Source organism: Acromyrmex echinatior, chromosome 7 (genome assembly GCF_024713525.1).
Source record: "Acromyrmex echinatior isolate Ae372 chromosome 7, ASM2471352v2, whole genome shotgun sequence".
Taxonomy (NCBI): Eukaryota; Metazoa; Arthropoda; class Insecta; order Hymenoptera; family Formicidae; genus Acromyrmex; species Acromyrmex echinatior.
In genome coordinates, this window is record NC_141858.1 from 12,823,423 (window position 1) to 12,844,527 (window position 21,105).

The 21,105-nt window shown below is 34.0% G+C and overlaps 1 protein-coding gene across 17 annotated transcripts in view; it reads left to right on the forward strand.

The window, feature by feature from the left end:
* Positions 1–21,105, forward strand: part of LOC105152304 (uncharacterized) — a 327,635-nt gene that overhangs the window by 295,039 nt on the left and 11,491 nt on the right. For 12 of the 17 annotated variants that reach the window (XM_087407726.1, XM_087407725.1, XM_087407739.1 and 9 more), the window contains 7 exons: positions 935–1,024; positions 2,404–2,466; positions 7,137–7,362; positions 7,684–7,803; positions 7,884–7,991; positions 8,203–8,385; positions 9,172–9,268. In XM_087407726.1, the coding sequence (XP_087263852.1) occupies positions 935–1,024; positions 2,404–2,466; positions 7,137–7,362; positions 7,684–7,803; positions 7,884–7,991; positions 8,203–8,385; positions 9,172–9,268 (887 nt within the window). Of the gene's footprint in view, positions 1–934; positions 1,025–2,403; positions 2,467–7,136; positions 7,363–7,683; positions 7,804–7,883; positions 7,992–8,202; positions 8,386–9,171; positions 9,269–15,035; positions 15,089–21,105 lie in introns of all 17 variants that reach the window. The other 5 variants (XM_087407737.1, XM_087407740.1, XM_087407730.1 and 2 more) reach the window with 4 other exon arrangements.

A 21,105-nucleotide genomic window follows, 5' to 3' on the forward strand; every position in this document is an offset into this window, starting at 1 on the left:
AGACTGTCTTAAGTACAGATGTATCATAAGATGTTATAATCACAGAGGTGAGATAGCATTTTAAGACGTTACTTAAGACCAGTGATTTGAGCAATGTGCTGAGTAGACTATTCAAGTTCAGTAAATATGAGAAAAAAATTTTTTTTAATTAATTAAATTTTTTTAATTGAGATAATGTTGTTCATAAATAATTTAAAGTCACTAGATAGAAAGATTAAATTTGCTTTCTAATGTTATTATGTGAAATATACTTATTATTTTATTAATTTGTGCATTTTGTATGCTTTTTGCTTTTTTTGTACTTCAAACAAAGAAATGATTTTTTTAAGATTTCGAGAAAATCTATTTTTAGTTAGTTTAATATAATTGTCTTTAAAAAAATTTTATTAAATGACATCTAATCTTAAAAGAGCGCTTGAAATATTTTAGCCTAAAATGAGTTGTGACTCTATTTAAGATGGCCTTGAAATAAAAATTGATTATAAATATTGACTTAATGTTTCCTACAATCATCCATAATTTTCGTTTGCATGGTGCACGCGCCGAAATCTCCTCTTCACGATCGTTTTACTCAGCGTTGGCTTTAGGGGTGATTCGCGAAAGTATCTACCCGTAGCTTTCCAGAAGTAAAAATCGTAAACTGTTATAATTATATTAATTAAAACACTTACAAATTAGTTTGAATAAAAAGAGTCGATGAAGTAAGCTGAAGGAGAACACGAAGTTTGTGCTTTCAGCTTAATTATATATTGCGCAGAGTTGTAAAGTGAGATTCTTTCAACCGAACGGGAAAGGTATTCCGAAAGCCCGCGCTGGTTTATTCCTCATTATCGACGTCCATCCCGACTGGATGTACACGCCTTCATGTACACGCTTCTTACGCTTCTTACGCACATATATCACGCGAAAATATGCTGATCAACATCTATTGCAGACAAGTCGGTGTCGTTTGAAAAGTCAGTGTCCTTCAGTGACGAGCCACCAGACATGAACTCCCCCAAACAACATTCCCCGCAACATGCAGGTAACGGCTAGCGCACTTCACATTAAAAAAAAAAAAAAGAAACAAAATCGCAAATTATGTATGCTAAGCACGCTGTAAAGACCGAATTGCACCGTTGTCGGATCACTTATTGAGGAAGTGGACGTTCGTCTAAACGCTAGCATCGCAAAACGTTAAATTCGGAAAGAACTCTCGTTTTATGACAATCATCAAATATATGCGTAAATTTTTAAGTAATACTATTCTATTCCTAATATTATTCTTTTAATTCTTTAGATTTTATTAATAGGACTGATAATGACAAATTTTTTCTCCTGCGCGTGCATTGAAATCCAATACAATTAAAAATTGTGACGACGACGTCGATCTGTTCCTGTTGAAATAATAGAAACTGTAGCAATTTAAAAACGATGAGAATTTGTGTTATGATTAGTCGTTTTGCAACGAGCTGGAATTGGATGCAATTTCGCTACGGGATAATAATTGAAGTATCTGATCTCGATTGAAGTTCGATTGAAGATTGTCACAAGTAGACCTATAATCACAGAATCTGTGTTGCTACTTTCAAAATCTTGCGAAGTTCTCGATTCGTGCTTCACTCCCATTCGATTGATTAACGTGAATAATTGCTTGGTCACATTTAGTAATCGTTCTTTCTATTACATTTACATAATAGATTCATAATAATACTAAATGAATCTGTTAATGGTCTGATAATGAATCTGGCACGTTATGACATATTTTCTTGTGTCTTTCCCAATATCGATCTTCGAACGCTAATAGCATATTCTTCAGAAATAACACAAATGAAATGATTTTTATATAAATAATTATCGAAATATGATTGGTTATATTCATCTATATATTTTTTACGTTTCTCTACCTCCACAATTTCGTTGAGCGGAACAATATAATAATTTTTCCATTTTTGAAAAACTTCATAAGAATAATATAGAGAGTTAATACATCTGCATTGTTTTAATGTTTCCAATTTAAGAGAAAAAGCAAAAATTTATAAAAAAATATTGCATTTCCAAAATGCTTATATATATTATGACATATATTAATATTAATTTCGATCAACTTATATCATTATTTCGCCTAACGAAATTGTTTAATCTCCTATTAATATTATGCCAATAATTGTTGACCGATAATAATTAAAAATAGGTATTCTAAAATACGATAATTTGTTTTTGCCACTTCCTACGATTACTCAGTAATGAATATCATATTCAATGTTCAGTGAGTACGATGTTAGTGATAAGAACTCGATTTAATATCGTAAGAAGATTTCGCACAAAGGTATATTTATAAAGCAAACGATTCCGACACGGATACTAACGCAATAATTTCTAACGCCTTCTCGTATTCGATTCTGCAATGCCTACCACAACTAGCGGATACAAAACCCACGAAACCGGCAATCAAATCCTCCACGTTGCCGAGGATGTCGTCGCAAGGTAAAACTTCCCCATCTTTCTATTAGAAGTGGAACTATTCGGCAATTTTCTTTGTATATTTACGAAATCTAATATTTTCATCAATATGAATGAAACTTAAACAAAACTTATATCTAGAACTGTATTTTCTCTTGAAATACTTTTATTTTTCTCATTTACAAATACCTCTCTCTCTAAAGAGAGAGGGTTAATATTTTTTAAATTATATTTAAATACGTTTTCAAAATTATTTCATTATTCCAATGAGATAAAATAAAAATAATTTTGTATTAAGCAATTTATAAATATTTCATCAAAAGTTCTCGGAAATCGGATATTTTATTACTAAAGATTTTCATAAACCTTTTAAATATTCAAATATTTTAGATTATTTATTATTTATTTAATACGATTATATATAATATGATTACAATAATTTTAAAACAATCGAAATAATTAATTTTACAACTTTAGCCACAAATATAAAGCACCCTCAATTTATTGCATTTTCTTTGAAAATGCGGTAATGAAAGCCAAAGGAGAGTTAATAAAATATTAAAATTGTTATAAAATATTATTTTTCAACAAAAACTGTTTTTTAATTTTTTTCGTTAGACATGAAACACTTTTACGTACAATTATAAATTCTCATAGAAGGTGCTTTATACTTACGATCAAAGTTGTATTATGTTATATCCGAATAGTTCCAGTTCTAGTGTCTATGCTTCTTCCCTATGTGTCACGCTATGTCTACCATATTTATATGTTGTTCACATAATGAGCGTCGTGTCGAATCTTCTTCGGTCGTTCCGTCGTTTCGAACTCTCTTTCTCTTCCTTTTTATTTTCATTCGTTTCTCGCCTCCCGGGACGACACTGTATGGAGGGCACCGGAAAATTGTAAGTCCATTCACGATAAAAAGCTGAGACGAGCGCTGCTGCACGTCGACGTTGCTGGATTTTAAATGAATTAATATGTTCATTTCCATGTAAATCGATTTTTAAAGTATGCCGTATGCGAGGAGAAAAAAAGGCGAGTGCTGGCCCACAATCCAGGCGCAAAGCGAAAAATAACTAAAACTAAATCAAGCCACGTACGTACAAATAAATCCGTTCGTATGTGTTCATGTGAAACTACTCATCGGCAATACATGAAGCTCGCAGAAGTTACTTTGAAAAACATTTCGCATTTCATATCAGTCACATTCAGTTACCGGCGAATGTTATTTACTGTCTCTCTTTCTCTCGGGAATTCTCTCCAATTTTTTTTTTTTTTTTTCGAGAATATTTGCAAGACATCGCGCGTTTGGACCTCATGTTTGAATGAAAAATTCTTATGCCTCTCTCACTGTGCGTCTCTTTTATTTCAAGCCACACTCAGAGAAAAAGACAAAGCAGAGGTAGCAACTATATAGACGATAACTATTCAAATTTTATACGTATACATTTAGTTGAATAAATTATTTTATACATTATTGCAATTATAAAATAATTTATTCAATTGTGTTAATTCTGTATGTAAAACTTGTAACTATTTTATAGTTGCATCAATTATAAAATAACTTATTCGACTATGTATGTACATTGATTCTTTTTAGGCTTCCGGGTACTTTCTTCAAAGAAGTTATGTGGTTTGCGACTTATTTGCGTCTTGATATATCATTAAGCATCAATATTTCATGAACATTCCAGCTTATTAATTCTAATATACATTAATTCTACGTACATAGTAATTAGTAATTAACACAGTAGTTAATTTTTACAAACAATATAAGAAAAATTCGAGGCTGGCTCGAAATAAATCAATTAAAATTAATTGTCTTTACAAGCCGACACAGAATAACGAATGTGTAAATAAATTTATTCATTAAACAATATATATGCAGACGATATATATACGTTTCGATCCTAAGTTCGGTTTCTCTTCGGTACATTTTATGTATAATCTTTATAAAACTTGTATAAGTTATCAGCTAATAGTTGCTATACCGCTGTAATTTCTTTGAGTGCACGTATCATTCGATCACGGTCGAGAAAGCGTGACAGTGCCCTTTTCTATGTGCCCTTCATATATCACCTCGTTGACGAACGCTTCGCGGCCTTACCGGCCTTATCGTGCGCGAGATAGGAAGCAATTCATGCGTTTGTATTATTTTACGGGAGACTTGCGACAAATACATTTCTTTGCGTTGCATTCGACGCTCGCGTGTCTATTCCTTTCTCTATTTTCCAGACCGAGTGATATGTCACGGTTGCGTATCTGCCGCCGATCACTCGGAAGCATCACGATACATCCGTCTTATCCCTCCACCCCCTTCTGTCCTGCCGGCCCTACTCGTAAATTCATCCTTTATTCATCGTGTCGGGTGTACGTACTTTTATTTGTCCGCAGGAACGCGCGACGTTGCTTATCGTGGGCTCGGTTCATTTGGGATTGTCTCACGGATTGTCTGACATGTAAAATCGCGACGCGAATTGTTTTCTCGGTCTCAAGTAGAACAGGTACACCTAAACGCGTCAATTGAATATGATTATTACCTAAATTCGCTTCTTTTATATTTGACATTAATGCGTTTTTACAGCAAAATATATGATCTTCCACCTTACTTTACAATTTATTATATTTAAAAGCTGAATGTTACGATTGAATTATTATGAAAAGCAGGACATTATGATTTTATTTACAAAAGAATACTTGCCGCTGTAGTTGTTGTATGATGAAAAGCTGAACAATAACTTCTATTGTTGCCTTTTTTTTATTTATTGTACAAGTAACAACATTTTAATAATATTTTGCTTTCTATAAAAATTCAATCATAATATCTAGCTTTTAAATATTTGTGGTGCAAGATAAAAGCTGTGACATAACTATAATGTGGAATTATTTAACTTATTATTGCAATTGCAATGTAATAATAAAAATGATTGCCTTTTTTGTTTAACGTACAACAAATAGCGACAAATATTCTTTTACATATACAATCATACAATACTCTTTTTATATAATTAATCTTTACATAATTATTTTTTGTAAATTCTATCATGTAATTCTCAGCTATTATTATTTCACTGCAATCGCAATCATAATAAGTTAAATAATTCCATATTGCAATTACATTATGTTTATCGAGAAACCAGTGTGGATCTGTTCTACGTTTGTCGCGTGGAAATTTGTGCATACGTTTATACAACGCGGAGCTGCCGGGAAATGTAATTAAAACGAGCGCACAAGGAAATTGATTTTCATTCGTAATGCATTCGTAACGCAACTCGACTTGATCGCCGCTGAAAATATCATTGCGATCAGTAAGCGACGCCTGAATCCATAAAGATAATTATGTTATTGTAGAGGAACGCTTGTACAGCACACAGCGAAATATACGCCATGTACATAATATACGTTACATATAAATATTCAATACGCACACATGGCCCTTCCATTTGAAACACACAGCGTCACTTTTGATCCAGCAGTTAGGTCATCCGTCCAATGTCTCCTTTCTTCCGTTCCTGTCGTGCCTTTCATCATCCGTCCAATAAAACCGCGGTAATAAAAATGACAGTAAAATTGTGTTGTGTCGCCGACCCGTTTAACTGTTCCTGTCCTCTCATTATCGGACCCCGCTCTTCTATCGTGCGAAACAGTTGTGACAAGGCGTCGATTAACGACACAACGAGTGGCGAACGTCAAATTTAATCAGCTGATTGAGGAACCGGCCGCGCACTCGAAATGCCGCCAACGTTTATCTATCATAACGGCAGCCATATTACGTGCTTCGTAGAATAGAGACTCTATAATCTAGCGTCTGATTTTACCAAAATCTTACGAGAGAGAAAAATATATATATATAATTTCTTCCTGTATATATACCATCTCACTTATACTCTCTTTAACTTATACTGTGTTTTGCTCTATAATCTTAATTAAAGTTATAGAGTGAAACAAGTGTGAGTTAAAATGGTAAAAGTATTATATATACAAAGAAAATGTATACACACACACACACACACACACACACACACACACACACACACACACACTCACACTCACACTTTTCTCTCTGATATAGGATTTCTAATCCTTCGCACGACAAAACGACGAATGCTTCGGGACATTTGGCTAAGAGAAATGAGAAAGGCAAATTCCATTGTTAATTAATATAGAGAAAGCAACAGTTTTATTGAAGCGTCTGAAAATTTAACTAGATGCAGATCTAAAAACCTTGGTCATAAAAGAATATAATAAAACACCTTCAATTAATTACATAATCTTGAAGGATGGTAATAAAAGACAAAGAAGGTCTAAAAAAATATCCTTAGTACATACAGTTATCAGATACTGTTGCAACAAAACCGATCTTTTCATAATAGTTTTGCAGTTTGTTTGAGAATTGGGGGGAAATTGATTAAATAAACCGTACTACAGATGATTCATTCCATTTAATTATTCAATATTCTTTCGGATATTCTGTACATTATTCACGAAAGGATTCGGCTGATACGAATGATTGCGCAGTCTTATATCTTTGGCAAAGTTTCGGTTCCAGTCGCTCGCCACTTCGAATTTAAGATACTTTTCGCACGAGAGAACAAGCGGAGTCGTTCGAGCTTAAATCCCTTAAATGTTCACGCAATTCGCGGATAATCATCACGAGAGACATGCGTTCTTACGCACTAAATGAACGATTACAGAGAGAGACAGGCACAAGCCGACACCACCGCCGAAACCGGCCGCCCTGGTGGCCGGTCAGTACGTATACAGGGATTTAGCGCTCACGCCGGAGATGTACAATCAGCTGAGAGGTCTGCAGAAGAAGGCGAAGGATCTCAGGCAAGAAGTGAGAAATTTGAGACGCATGTCGCAAGCTCAGGCTCACACAGTGCGTGAGACCATCAAAGACACGTTTATCACGATTAGGTAAGTATACGAACGTATCTCGCAATCGATTGAATAAATAAACGACGAGACTTTATAATTATAATATAAAAAAAAGTATGATATATGGATACGAATAAAGTAAATAAAAAATGCGCGACGTCATCCGCCAGTTTTATGTAAATATTACAATAATGTGTAATAATTTTAATATATTATAAACTCATATACACGCTTTAATAATTTTTATATGATATATTGTTATAATAAAATTAAAACGCATTTTCTCTCTCGACAATGTTTTAATAAAGGAAATACTGCTCAATGATTATTGATTGTGAATTCACACAATTACTGCTGCAGGGCCATGCTATTATCGGGAGGAGACGCAGTTTGGACGGCCGGGGATACGGAGAAGATTCGACTGAGCCGCGAGGAAGATCTCTACAAACAGGAGGTGATAAGGCTGGAAAAAGATCTGACGTGAGTATCGCCTCCTAGAGACGAGAATGAAAGAAATGCCGCAATCAAGAGACGTAAACGAAACGATTTGCGAATTTCAGCGAGCTCGAGAGCACAGTGGAGGAGCTTCGCGGTAACGTGATCAATAGAAAGACGCGTGTCAATATGTCGGATGTGGAGAACATGGCTTTGATATTGAGTAAATCCAGGTAAGCCACGCGCGCGTTCAATCCCACTTGAGCAGAGCGTCATCACTGCCGTCGTGTAGTCGACATACGTAGAATTTTACAAATGATTGCGTTGATTGTCTTCTCTTTGTCAGCGATAAAAAAATTCGGAATTCAGAACGGGAAATTTTAGGGCTAAATGCAATGGCACGTACACGTGATAATTTTACAGAATAATAAATTTGCGTTCCAGCAAAACTGTAGCCGACCTGAAAGTTCGATTCCCGAGTTTGCAAGAAGGTATGAAAGGTCTGCTGAGCTCCGAAATGGAAAAAGTGGTGCGCGAAGAGAAGTTTCTGAAGGAAGAGCCCGAACGACTGGAGTCCGCGTTGAGACGTTGCAAGAAACTCACCGGCACCCTCGTGACGCTTAAACGGTATGACTTTTTACTTTATTAAAATAGTAGTAGAAATTTCAGTTCAATAAAATTGTCATGTTTTTCGAAAGTTTGCGAGCGCAATCAAAAATTAACATCGAAAATTTTTGCGTTTCATTTACGATATTAAAAGCTCATCAAGTCAAAAAATAAAACAAATTTATAGCTTATATTAAATGCAGATTTTTCTAAATTTTTTGAATTAATTTAACAAAATTTGAAGCATGTAACTGGATCTCTAATTAAATTTTTTAAAGATATCTCGATTCTTTTACCAGCAAGATTTCAATATATACTCTTCTTACAAACAGTAATTACAGTAGTAAATTCACTTACGGTAATAAAATCTTATCAGATGAAGAAAAAGCAAATATATAACTTATTAAACGCAGGTTCTAAACGGAATTAATTCAAACTTGATTAACTACTTTAGATGTTCAATCAAATTTTTTAAACAATATTAAATGAAAATAGATTGATGAAATTAAACACATATGAGTGAAAAATGTCATATTCGATCAAAGCAGTTCTTCGTGCCTAATAATATTTCTTATGAATTTATACAATTTCAAGCTAACTATGTGCCGATTATTTATCAGTATATTATTTGGCAAGAAGAATCACTTTAATCGAAATTTTTTAGAGATAGCTCGGTTCTTTAGTCTATCGCAAAATTTTAACAAGCGTTTTTCTTTCTAATAATTGATACAGAGATAAATTAGGACCTATATAACATCAAAGATTTTTTTCTGTTCTGACGAAACTCGGTTTCTGTCCCCCGCTTAGCTTGGCGTCGGTGCAAGAGCAGCGATTACCAAACGCAGCGAGCGTAGACGCCGAGGACACGCCGCCTATAACACCGACGACAGCACAGCATTCCAAGGTAACCGCTCCATTGGCCCCGCTCGCTCGCTCGCTCGCTCGCTCTCTTTCTTTCTTCTCTACCTCTCTCTCTCTCTTTCTATCTCTATCTCTATCTATTTCTACCTTCTATCGAGACCCAATCCTCCTACCGATCTCCCGCACCGATTTTTTCTTCGCCGTCGCGATCCCTATAAAATGCACCTGTCCTCGGTACCGGAAAATACCGCGCCACCCATGAATTGCATGAAGTATTCCCTCGAGTTCTCCTCGATCAATCCTTGTGTCACGCTTGAATATCCATCGTTCTTCCGTTCTCCCGGCTTCTTCTCCCTCGAGGAAGAAGAAAAAGAAGAATCGGAAAGACATCGCGAGAAGATGGGGGTACGTCGCGGTAATCCGCGAATTCTCAATTCGCTAATTCTCAATTAGAGTCTCGGGGGCGATCTCGGACGAGAGAAACCCCCTGGTTGCTGAGAGTCCTTTTCCGTAGGGAGTGCGCGTAATCGAGATGCAATTGGTCGTGGACGCGGATTTTCATTAGAGATGTACGGTCCCGGCCACGAGAAACGCTCGAGAGGGTCGTATATCTTTCCGCCGCGACTGAATGCGGTAAACGAGAAATCCTACAATACAAATTTCCTACGTGCATTACAATCCTTCCTTCTCGTTGCGTGCACATTTTGTCGTGTGGCACACTTTGTCGCGAGTGGCACGGCACACGCACACTCTGATACGTGTGATGATCGAAATATTGGCTTTCGTTAGGAGATGGGCACGTCGCCGAACCTTAATCGCCCGATTATGGGTGCCATGTTTCTAGAAGGGATGCATTGTATTTTCCACAATATCAAGTTAGCGATTAATATTAAGTACAATTTTCAAATTATATATCTTGGAAAATGAAGAATAATTATTTAAATTTATCATATTTTTCGTGTATAGCTTGAGATTTTTTATTTTTTATTTTTAACAAAATTTTCATTTTCTTATAATCTTTAATTACTTCGAATTTTGTTGTAGTTTGAAAAATTATGACAAATAAGACAATTAAAATTTTTGCAAAGAAATTTGCAATAAACTCCAAATATACATGTATATGTTATATCTATTTGTTTTGATTAATATCATTGATCATACAAATGATTTTTCTTTATAATAACAACATAATTAAAACAAACTAGATTTTAAATTACTTATTTATATAATTATACATTTATTCTATTAGATAGTTAATTTTATTATTTCGAAGTATCTCTAATTGTGAATGAAAAGTGAAATATGAAAATTTAAAACTTAGACAAAAAAATCAATGAAAATTATTTTTTAATACAATAATTATTATATATCCTAATTATTATTAATGATAAGAGATTATTAAAAGTTTTGTAAGTTAGATGCCAGATATTTTTCATTATAATATATTACATATAATATTGATCGCGAAAGTTTTTGCTTAATTAATCCATATTAGTATTTACATGGAACACTAACTTTTAATGTATTATACGTACATTTTGTTATAGATAATAAAATTAATTAAAAAATTTAATTTAATTTAATTTTAAAAACTATAGGAAAATAAAACATTTCTTCTGGAACCTTCACATTTTTGTAAATGTATATTGCTGTATATTTTTTAAAAAGTTGTTGAACTCTTTGTAAAGTATGAGACCATTCCTCATAATAATTATTAAAAAAGAGAGAGATTTTTAATAAGCTAATTGTAATAATCCAATTTCTTGATTACCAATTTCTGCTTATATATTACTTCTTATATAAAGCATAATGTAAAAAACGCGTAAGCATAAACTTTGCATAAAACTGCAAAGAGACTACGAAACACGATTGTGCCCATCGCAGCTTCTTGTTCACCTCTGCAAACTCGTTCACCGAACACTATCTCACACGGCGGCAATATTACATCTGCTACCTGTCAACAAAGTAGAGCGTCGATGAGACCACTCTCCACGCTTCGTAGATCTTTCTTGTCCCACATAAGTAAGCCGGTATGATATTTTGCAAAGAGACGTGTATTACTATCCGACCACCGCTTACCCCGTATCCTCATTATGCTAACAAGCGCATGCAACGAGTGATATAGAGTTTTGTTCTGGTACATAATATATAAATATGTCTATAATATCATCAACATTATACGTAAAATACTTGCCACTCTTTTTTTGCATATACATACGTCATATGCGTCATACGTCATATTGTATATACATACAAATAATGTTTATTTTAACGCGCACAACCTTTGTGACGTGCGTCAATCAAATGGCATTAATACACATGCATAAATCACTGTGATGCGCGAGATCATCAAAAGTAGGTATCATTACAACATACGTCTGACTGTGCCTGATTATTAACTGAATTTTGGACATGCGTCATCGCATGTGCAATAATACGAAATATGTCCTAGCGTACTATTTCCATCGAAATTCCGGATAATCACGATGAAATTTGAATACCCTGTAACATCTGTTATTATTATTATTATTAAAATTATTATCACATAATAATAAAATATAAGTGATTAAATTTAATTTTATTCGAGATATTTTTGTCAATCCTTAATATAGTCGAACTTTAATTTGCTTAATTGAACCGATCATCAATATTGAAAAAATATATTTTTTTAATAAATAATTATTAGTAAAATTGTAACCTGGTTAGAATTAAATTCATAGGAATAAAACTATATTATTTTAAAACTTCATCTGTAACTTCAAAGCTGTAAGTAGAACAATGATGGCATAGTCAGACAGACAAGACAGCTATCGAATCGGCGGAAATACATTTACGACGAGAAATTGGCACACGTGAGTTACGCGGAATTAAAATAATAAGAAATTTGTTAGAATAATTGTTAATACATCTCAAAGTTTTGCAACATGTTTGTAACATACAGCGTTAGTACTAAAAATTCTAAGTTCTAATTTTGATTGTAAATAATTTCACTGAAAAAGTACGTGCTACATGTAACATAAAATTTACCTGTTTGGAATTCGAAAATTGTACAATCTATCTACATACATAGCATAGCAAATAAAATAACACGCAGTTGCAAAATTTTGTTGAATTCTATCGTTAACATGTTTTTCGATGTTGATAAATGTAAAAGTTGAATCTTTTTCTAATCGAAGGCAACTTGAAAATTGCGATATGAATTCAAAATTACACACTCTTCTCTATATGATTTGGAAAAATTTGAAAGACTATTATCGCGAAAGTCTTCCGCTGTCATCAATTGTTTAATTAGGAACAGACCTTCACCTCCATTTGCTTTTCTCGGCTCGCTTATCCCGCATTACCATCGATCATTGACAGTACGAAATCTGATGTAAACCTTCTCATCAAAAATCAAACATTTGCCTTTGCCCTCCGTCGTACAACGTGCCGGGCAGCACCAGAGTAAATCACGAAAAATAATTTTGTGACTGTTAATAGTTGTCATAATATTTAAAAGAGAAATAATGGTGCTATATATACTGAGAGATGTTTGATACTTGATTATAATTACATTCCAGTCGACATAAACTAAAAGTAACATAACATCAATGTTATAATTTCGCGCTTAATATAACTGGGATGGTAAAATAATTAGGAGTTCTATTTTTATAATTATTGCTGCTATAATGTAATAATAATTGTATTTATAATTCTATATAAAAAATATATAGTTGGCACCGAATATGATTATAATTTACATGTAGCATATTTTTTTGTATATAGAACTATAAATATATATATATTACAGTAGTAATAACTATAAAAATGAAGCTCTTAGCTATAAATAATTATTTTATTATGCAACTATAGTCACAAATACCAAGTACTTATCTCTCAATATATTTTTAGTGCTACATAAGTGGTACCAGCACGTCATATTCACTTTGATAAAAAATATCAATACTAAAAGATATTATCTGTCCCATACAAGTATCAGCTATCAGACAGCTCTATCGTCGTGTACAAACGAATTGATCTTGGGACTTTTAATCTAGACAATAAGGCACTTAATTTCCTGAAAACGCGTTTCCTCCAATTTCAAGTTAAAATCACTTTTTCTGCTACATTGAAATTAATTTTTCGTTTCGATCTGCCTTTAATCGCATTTCGCTGTCGCGATTAAACCGCGAAGTCAGTCGTAACACGGACTGTCAATTTTCAACTTTCATACAAGGATCGCCACTACACATTGCGATGTTGGGAATCCATTAGCGAATGTCCCGCAGCGGCCGACGTCGCTCATCTCTACCCGGGAAATGCCAACATCTTCATTTCCCTTCGGTCACGTGTGAAATACTATCAAACCTCTCTTGCCATCTTCTTCGCTAAGCACGGTCCTCCGGGGAATAAACAAAAATGCTAACTATACACGAATACGATGATGGCTCTCTCTCTCTCTCTCTCTGTCTCTCTTTCTCTCTCTGTCTCTCTATCTCTATTTCTCTTTCTCTCTCTCTCTCATTTTTTCCCTCTCTTTTCTCTACCTTTTTCTCTTTTTTTTCGCGCGTCTTTACCTGTCTCTTCCTTCTCCGAAGATTCGTCTTTTCGAGCCGAATTCAGTATCACACGAGAAAACATTCGACGAAATAAAATGTGCAATTCTCCTACAACTTGTCTCTCTCTCTCTCTCTCTTTCTCTCTCTCTCTCTCATTCTTTCTTTTTTACTCTTTCATGTCTTTATCTTTCTCTCTCTGTCTGTCTCTGTGATATGGACCCCTCCGTCCTTATCCAACAAACCAATATTTTCAGTGTTTGCTGTGTCCCGATAGTATAGATATCTTTTATACATTTAGAGCATGGTGTGACAAAACATTCGTAGCCATCGATGCTTATCGTTCATAAGTATCGGAAGAATCGAATCGCTCGGATCGGCTGTCTCGAGCTTCTCTTCCTCTCCCTCTCTTTCTCTCTCATTCTGTCTACCTTTTTCTCTCTTTCTCATTCTCTCTCTCTCTCTCTCTCTCTCTCTCTCTCTCTCTCTCTCTCTCTCTCTTTCTCATCGTCATTCACTCGTTTTGAGAGCGATTCGAAGATTGCTTGAAGAGTGGCAATGCAACGTTCGCCTAAACGTCGCGTTGCTTTAACTATCTTCTTATAGCAAATATTGCCTTACTATCCCATGAAAGCGACCTCGCAGCTTCGTATCTTGCGCTCTGCGTCTCAATGCGGACGATACTGTATAGCTGATTTACGATGTAGAAATAATTGTAGAAGCAGAAATGAGAAAATGCCAGAGCTTTCATTCGCGCAAAGCGTAAGATGAAGCGCCGCAAGATCGCCCCGATGGCATAGAGCGCAAGATCGCTTTCACGATCCTCTTCTTCGACGACGCCGATCACGATGTTTTGTCAGATCATTCATGAGTGTTAGTTGTGGTATAACGACGGAAAATCTGCGTCGCGACGAGTCTCTTCTTTTCCTCTCTTTTTTTTATCTTTTTTTTTATCGACGGATATCGCAATTATAATTCGTCCAAGACGGCTATTCGCCGTTGCTGATAACAGAGCAGATACATCTTTGATAACGAGCGAAGCGGGAGAGAGGCTCCCGCTTGCCGAAGCTCTCTCTTTCTCTCCGCATTTATTTATTTTTTTTTTTTTTTGCAAAAGAATCGCGAGCGACGCGGGTTATCGCAAGCTATATCGTACATAAAAAAGTTCTGTGTACTAAAGAGATTAGAAAAGAAAAAATAAAAATTAAAGAAAAAAGAGACAAATAAGCAGATGTTACAATCTAACAGATAGTGAAAATAATATTAATTTTTTAGTATGGCTGGAAGTGGAGTACTAACTTCAAGGAGGCCATACAGACCAGTCACGAGTAAATTTTTACTTATTCATACTTATAAATTATTATAATTATTATTACTATTATAAAAGATTTACCGTTTATTATTCTATTATTATTATTATCATTATCATTATTATTATTATAATTATTATTCTGTACTGTTTTTATATATATTATATATACACGCATATACATATATATCAAACACACGGAATATATTTATATTCTTTTTTTATTCGGTATGTCTGCAGCACAATTATCATACTGTTGATAACTGTTATCCTTTCACGGCACTCCGGAGCATTCCGCCAGATCCTGCTATCTATTTTGTCATTCTGAATGTAAAGCAAAAGTAAAAGATTTTCTTTTTCTCGTAAATCCCATTCGTGCACTATTCCAATAAGATCATTGTATAAATTTCCCATAATTTGTATAAAATAATTTGCAAAGTCCACGCACACAGATTTGTGGAGCAAATACCGTCATTATTGCGAAATATTGGTCTCGACGAGAGATAAAAAAAACTGGAAAAAAAAACTAACAGTTTATTCTCACGTATATAGGTAATAAAATAATAAATTGTATATAGATATATATGTTGTGTGTATATGTGTGTGTGCAGAATTTTTAATTTTTCTGTTTGAAGTTATGACAAAGTCCAATATTTATAGCAGTTTAGCGGAATTCTTCGGAGTTAATCCAGCGAGTCTAACTTTCCTATCTCTCACATATGTGCTACAGTCATCTGATATTCTACCTTTCAATTATAGTTTTGACACCACATGCTTGCTCTGAGACGAATCTTTTTGTCCGATTTTTTTATTCTCTCAATTTTTGTACGTTCGCGTTCTCTATCACTTTGTGCTATATAAAGAAAAGTGTCAAAAGCGACAGATGCTTTTCCTTTTGTCAAGATACTTCATTGAGAATATTCGGAAAACGCACAGGCGACTGATTGATTGGCATCGTGTTTGTACTGGTTGTTTAAAGATCGAGAAATATGTTTTTTGTAAATGCAATTAAAAAATAATCTAAAATGTGCAATAGGTATAAGCAGCTTTGAACGATCAGAAGAAAATCGCTCATACGATCGTAACGTGCATTCTTTTCTACAGGATCTTTGAAAATTATGTTGTGTATTTCTTAATCATTGTGATTTATTAATAATTTTATACAGATCGAAAATAACAATAAGAGAAATTATTTCTACTCTATGTCTATTTTATAACTTTAGCTTTATTTAAAGCTTAATAAGATATTGAATAAAGTTACATCACAATTGCGTAGCAGATTTTAAATATGCACTTTCTGTTTAATATTTATTTTATTATTGCAATATATATATAATAATGATAATAATGCCACGCAGCTTAATTAAACTTTTTATAGTATGTGAAACGTGCATCTCAACGTTTTATTATAATTCCGTAAATTTTACTTATTTAAATTATTTAAATTTTAATTTTTGTTAAATGTTAATCTCTCTTCGACATTACATTAGCACGTACCTACAAATCATCAGACTTTTATGCTCTGCAAATAACTTATATCTTTTAACATTATCTTCTGAATACATAGAAACAGGCGAACACTTTAGGAATGTCTCACTCCTTGGATCTCTCTATTATTAAATCTGCTTGTATCTACTGCACGTTTTTCATGGAGCACATTGAAAGGAGAATCGCGACGTCCGAAGCGCAAGGAACGCCGCGCGATTTCTCGCTCTATTCTAAAGTTATTTTGCACTCTACTTGATTTCCTACAGCTTTACACTTCTTTTCTGCTTGAGACCGTTCAAATATTCTGCTAGTGCCTGCGTCCGATACAAATATGACAAGGGAAGAAAAGCCTTTGTCCTACGGCTTTCGCGATACCATTTGATTCAATACGAAATTCTATTCGCGAGAAAACATTTATGTGGCACATCAATTGTCCAAAATTATCCAGTTATAAACACACAAACACACACACATAGTTACACCACTCAGATACATGTGTATTGGTTAGTGTCATTTATATACAATTAGCCAGTTCGAAAGACGAGCAAACTTTCATTAAGACTCTGCTGTGCTACGTGCTATACGTCTTTGATTTTAGCGCTCTCACTTCGCCTTTTTCGCAAGATATACCTATTTGTATAATATATATTTACAACAACGTTTCCTTCTTGGTTTCCATCCGCGCATCCAAATATTGTACTTTCGGGCTATAGTCCTCATCGAGACGCCCATATGCCGATTCGACGCGAAAGACGAAGAAAGGAGAGCGCTTTCGCTCATCGAGCATCGACAAATGTCGAGGATTGTCTGGCATCGTCGTCGATATAAGATCAATTTTTCTGATCCGGATAGCTAATTCATTTTAAGAAGCAACTTCGTAAACGACATTTCAATCTTGAAATGCCAGTTCAAACGAGATTATCCTCCTTCTTTGTTGTGAAATGTATCGCGAAATAAGAAATAATGTATATTATTATCCATAAATTTTATAGTAAAACCGAGTTAAAACTTATTATATTTGCTTTACATGAAAAGAACGGTCTTGTTGAAGTATTTAAAAATTTAGTTAGATTCAGTTCTGAAAGTAACTTTTCTTGGATCATTAAAATAATTATGTAAGATGCTTAAACTGGTTGCTAGAAATTTAAAAGACTTTTCACAGCATTTTCAATGTTAAGTGTTCTACATAATTATTTTGATGCTCTAAGAAAATTATTTTTAGATCTGTATCTAATTACATTTTTAGATACTTCAGCAAAATCGCTTTTTTCATATATAAAACAGAGAATATCCCACCTAATGTGATCATCCTTTATATCTTTATAAGATAAGGTTGAATTAAAAATATTCAGATACAAGTTCTACGACCTAACGATGCACAAATAAAAAAATCAATTTTCGAATTGATTTTTTATGATCGTATTATCTTTTTTTTTTTAATGGAACTGTATCACTTTTTTACATAAAAGGATTCTTCTAATTGTTCTGTATATATAAAAGTATTTTTTTTTCGAAAAATTAATGATTTACGAGACAATTTATGCTTTATTCTGACATATTTTGACATGAAATACACATATAAAATATCTCGTAAACTATTAAATTTTTTATAATCACACTTTAATACTTTTATGCAGAATAATGAAATTTTGATATTTATTTGTGCTTCATCAGATAACTTTTGTTTGAACATATTTTTATTTCAACCTTATCCTACAAAAATATAAAGGATAATCACGTTAGATGAAATCCAACACCCCGTATACTCGAGGCAAGTTCGCATTTTGATGCATCCAATGGAAACGGCTACATTTATTCCATAAAAATGCAAATGCAAGGATTTCAAGATATATCACGCAGGAATATATCCGTTTTACATTCTCGAAACGTCCAGGAGTCGTGCCTGTTGAAATTTTGCGGCGTTTCTGGATCCCGATCGGGTCATCGACGATGCGAGACAGTTTTATGACACACACGACACGACGTAGAAACGCGACAGTAGTAGCGGCCCGAGTTTAGTCAGACACACATACACACTTGCTCCAATCCACTTCTTATAGTAAGGTCTCGCCCGCACCTTTCGTCCACCACTACGATCAGCTCCCTCGTCCTCTTAACCGTCGTCTGTACCATCTTCGTACGTTTTTTCAAGGTTTACATTGGATTTCCCGTTGCGTGACGTACCACGACGATGGCACGCATCACCCGCGTGCGCAAGTGCATCTCACAGAGATTCTCCCTTGTATTGCTGTGCTAGTCTTTTTTCCACCGACTCCCTCTCTTTTTCTCTCTCTCTCTCTCTCTCTCTTTCTCTCTTTTTCTCTTTCTCTCTGTCTTTTTTCTCTCTGTCTCACCTCGTCACATCCACCAGTCTTTTACGGGACGACAAGAGGTCACTTGACGCATGATGACGCGTCTGGCCTGCACGTTCCGTCCAAACGTCGCGATTCCTCCGCGGCTGAAGTAAATCGAATCGGATTGTTTGCTGCTTTCAGCAGCGTGTACATATGTATATACAAATATATATTTTATATGATCCGATGATATTAATTGTCGCGATAGGTTCGTACCGGTGCGCCGCCTCGTCACAGCTCGCGCATAGGAAATTCGAGAGGGTGGTTCTACCTTCTTACTGCGACTATGAAAAATTATGCGTCTGCATATTATTATGCCTCTGTATGTACGTGCGCGCGAGCATACATGCCAAATGGAATAAAGTCAACAATTATGCGACATAATCATGTGGCGATTTCAAGGATATGGACCGAAATAGAATGATTTTGATCCCTTTTCTATTTTTACGAAACTATAGAATATCGACATCTCTTCCAAGTGGATTTCTGTTAAGCGATTACCGTGTATAATAAATTAAATTCGATAATTTATTTAATAGGTTACTGATTTATTAAATAAATTGAATTGATTTCAGTCGCGGATTAAGAATAGCTTTACATACACGAGAGTACAAATTATTTTAAAGTAGGTGAAATAAATAAGTTAAATAATGTAGATTTTATTTGATTTGTTTCAATATGTTTTATGTGATCACAAGATATTGCAAAGGGAGAATATTGTTAAATTTATTCCACTTGCTAACGTATACATATTATGTGTCCATTATTATAGTTCTTCTATAATCGACGATTACTGGTGGAATGATTTACATCTAAATACGTACAACATTTGAGGATAGTCCCTCTACAAAATATGGGATACATTTAAATTATTATTAATTTTCTAGATTAATAATTATTAGAGCCCCTTTAACATTAAAAACAAATATTCGCATAAACTACTAGATAACTAAACTTGTTTATATTGTACAATTCTAATTCTTCGGTTTTTTATTGTTTTCCACTGCATTATTATTATGAAGCTTATTAGACTTATTTGGTTAGTACTCACATGCATTTATATTCACAATCCACAAGCATTTCGTCGTGTTCACGCGCACGTGTGCAAAGGAAGTGAGCGGGAACAAATTGAGATTCGTTAAATTCTCTCGGTATCTCTGTTCCTATGTATTAATTCCAAATACTAATTATTCTCAATTTGTTGATATAATTATTCTTCAATTTGTTGATATATACGAAAAAATGATTTTATCGAAGTATTTAGCCAGATCTGTAGATCTGTATATAATTTTGTTAAACTGTCAAAATAATTATACATATAGGAAACTCAAGCATGCTATAATGCTTGCAAAAATTTTGACATAGTAGTCAGTTTTAATGTCCTACATAATTATTTTGACAGTCCAACAAAATTATTTTCAGGTCTATATTTAGCTGAATTTTTAAATACTTCAGTAAAACTGTTCTTTTCATATTGTATTGTAAAAATTCTTTGTATAGTCACTGCTGTTTAAAAAAATTTTTGGAATTATCCCGCACGAGGAACGAAAGACGTAAAAAGTATATTAAAAACTGAGATGCCTTTCATGAATCTTTTCAACGTCAAGAAGACGAGTCTCGATCAGTCTCGACAAATGCAATCGCAATCAATTAAATGCGCAATGACGAGGCTGTACAGCACTCTAGCACCTCGGAACCGAGACAACCAATGTCATTCTATGACTTGGAAGCAAAAGGGGAAAAAATGTTACATGTCGAGGAAAATATGTTGATATTAACCTCAAGCTATAGACAGTGATGTTGATTGTTTTAATTTTGAGGTGTCGGTATTGTACCTCGCGAAAATTACTGGATAAAGTGGAGTGACCATAAATTCGCACATATAGCGTAGTGAAATCTTTTAATCAAGCTGGAGTTGATCTCCACAGCTTAAAGAATATTAAAGATCTTTGGTAAATAACTTTATAACTCAAAATTTCTAATAAATAATAATTTTTTATTAGAAAATCTAATTGTCTCAGAAATTATTGATTAAAATATAACTATCTAAATAGTATAAAATAAATGATTTTGGATTTTATTTAAACGAAACTTCAATTGTCGTTTGGGAAGAGCCAATGACGATATCAAATTGATAAAAAAAATTTCACTATTGGATAGATGCGCGAATTTACGGTCACACCGGTCTACACGC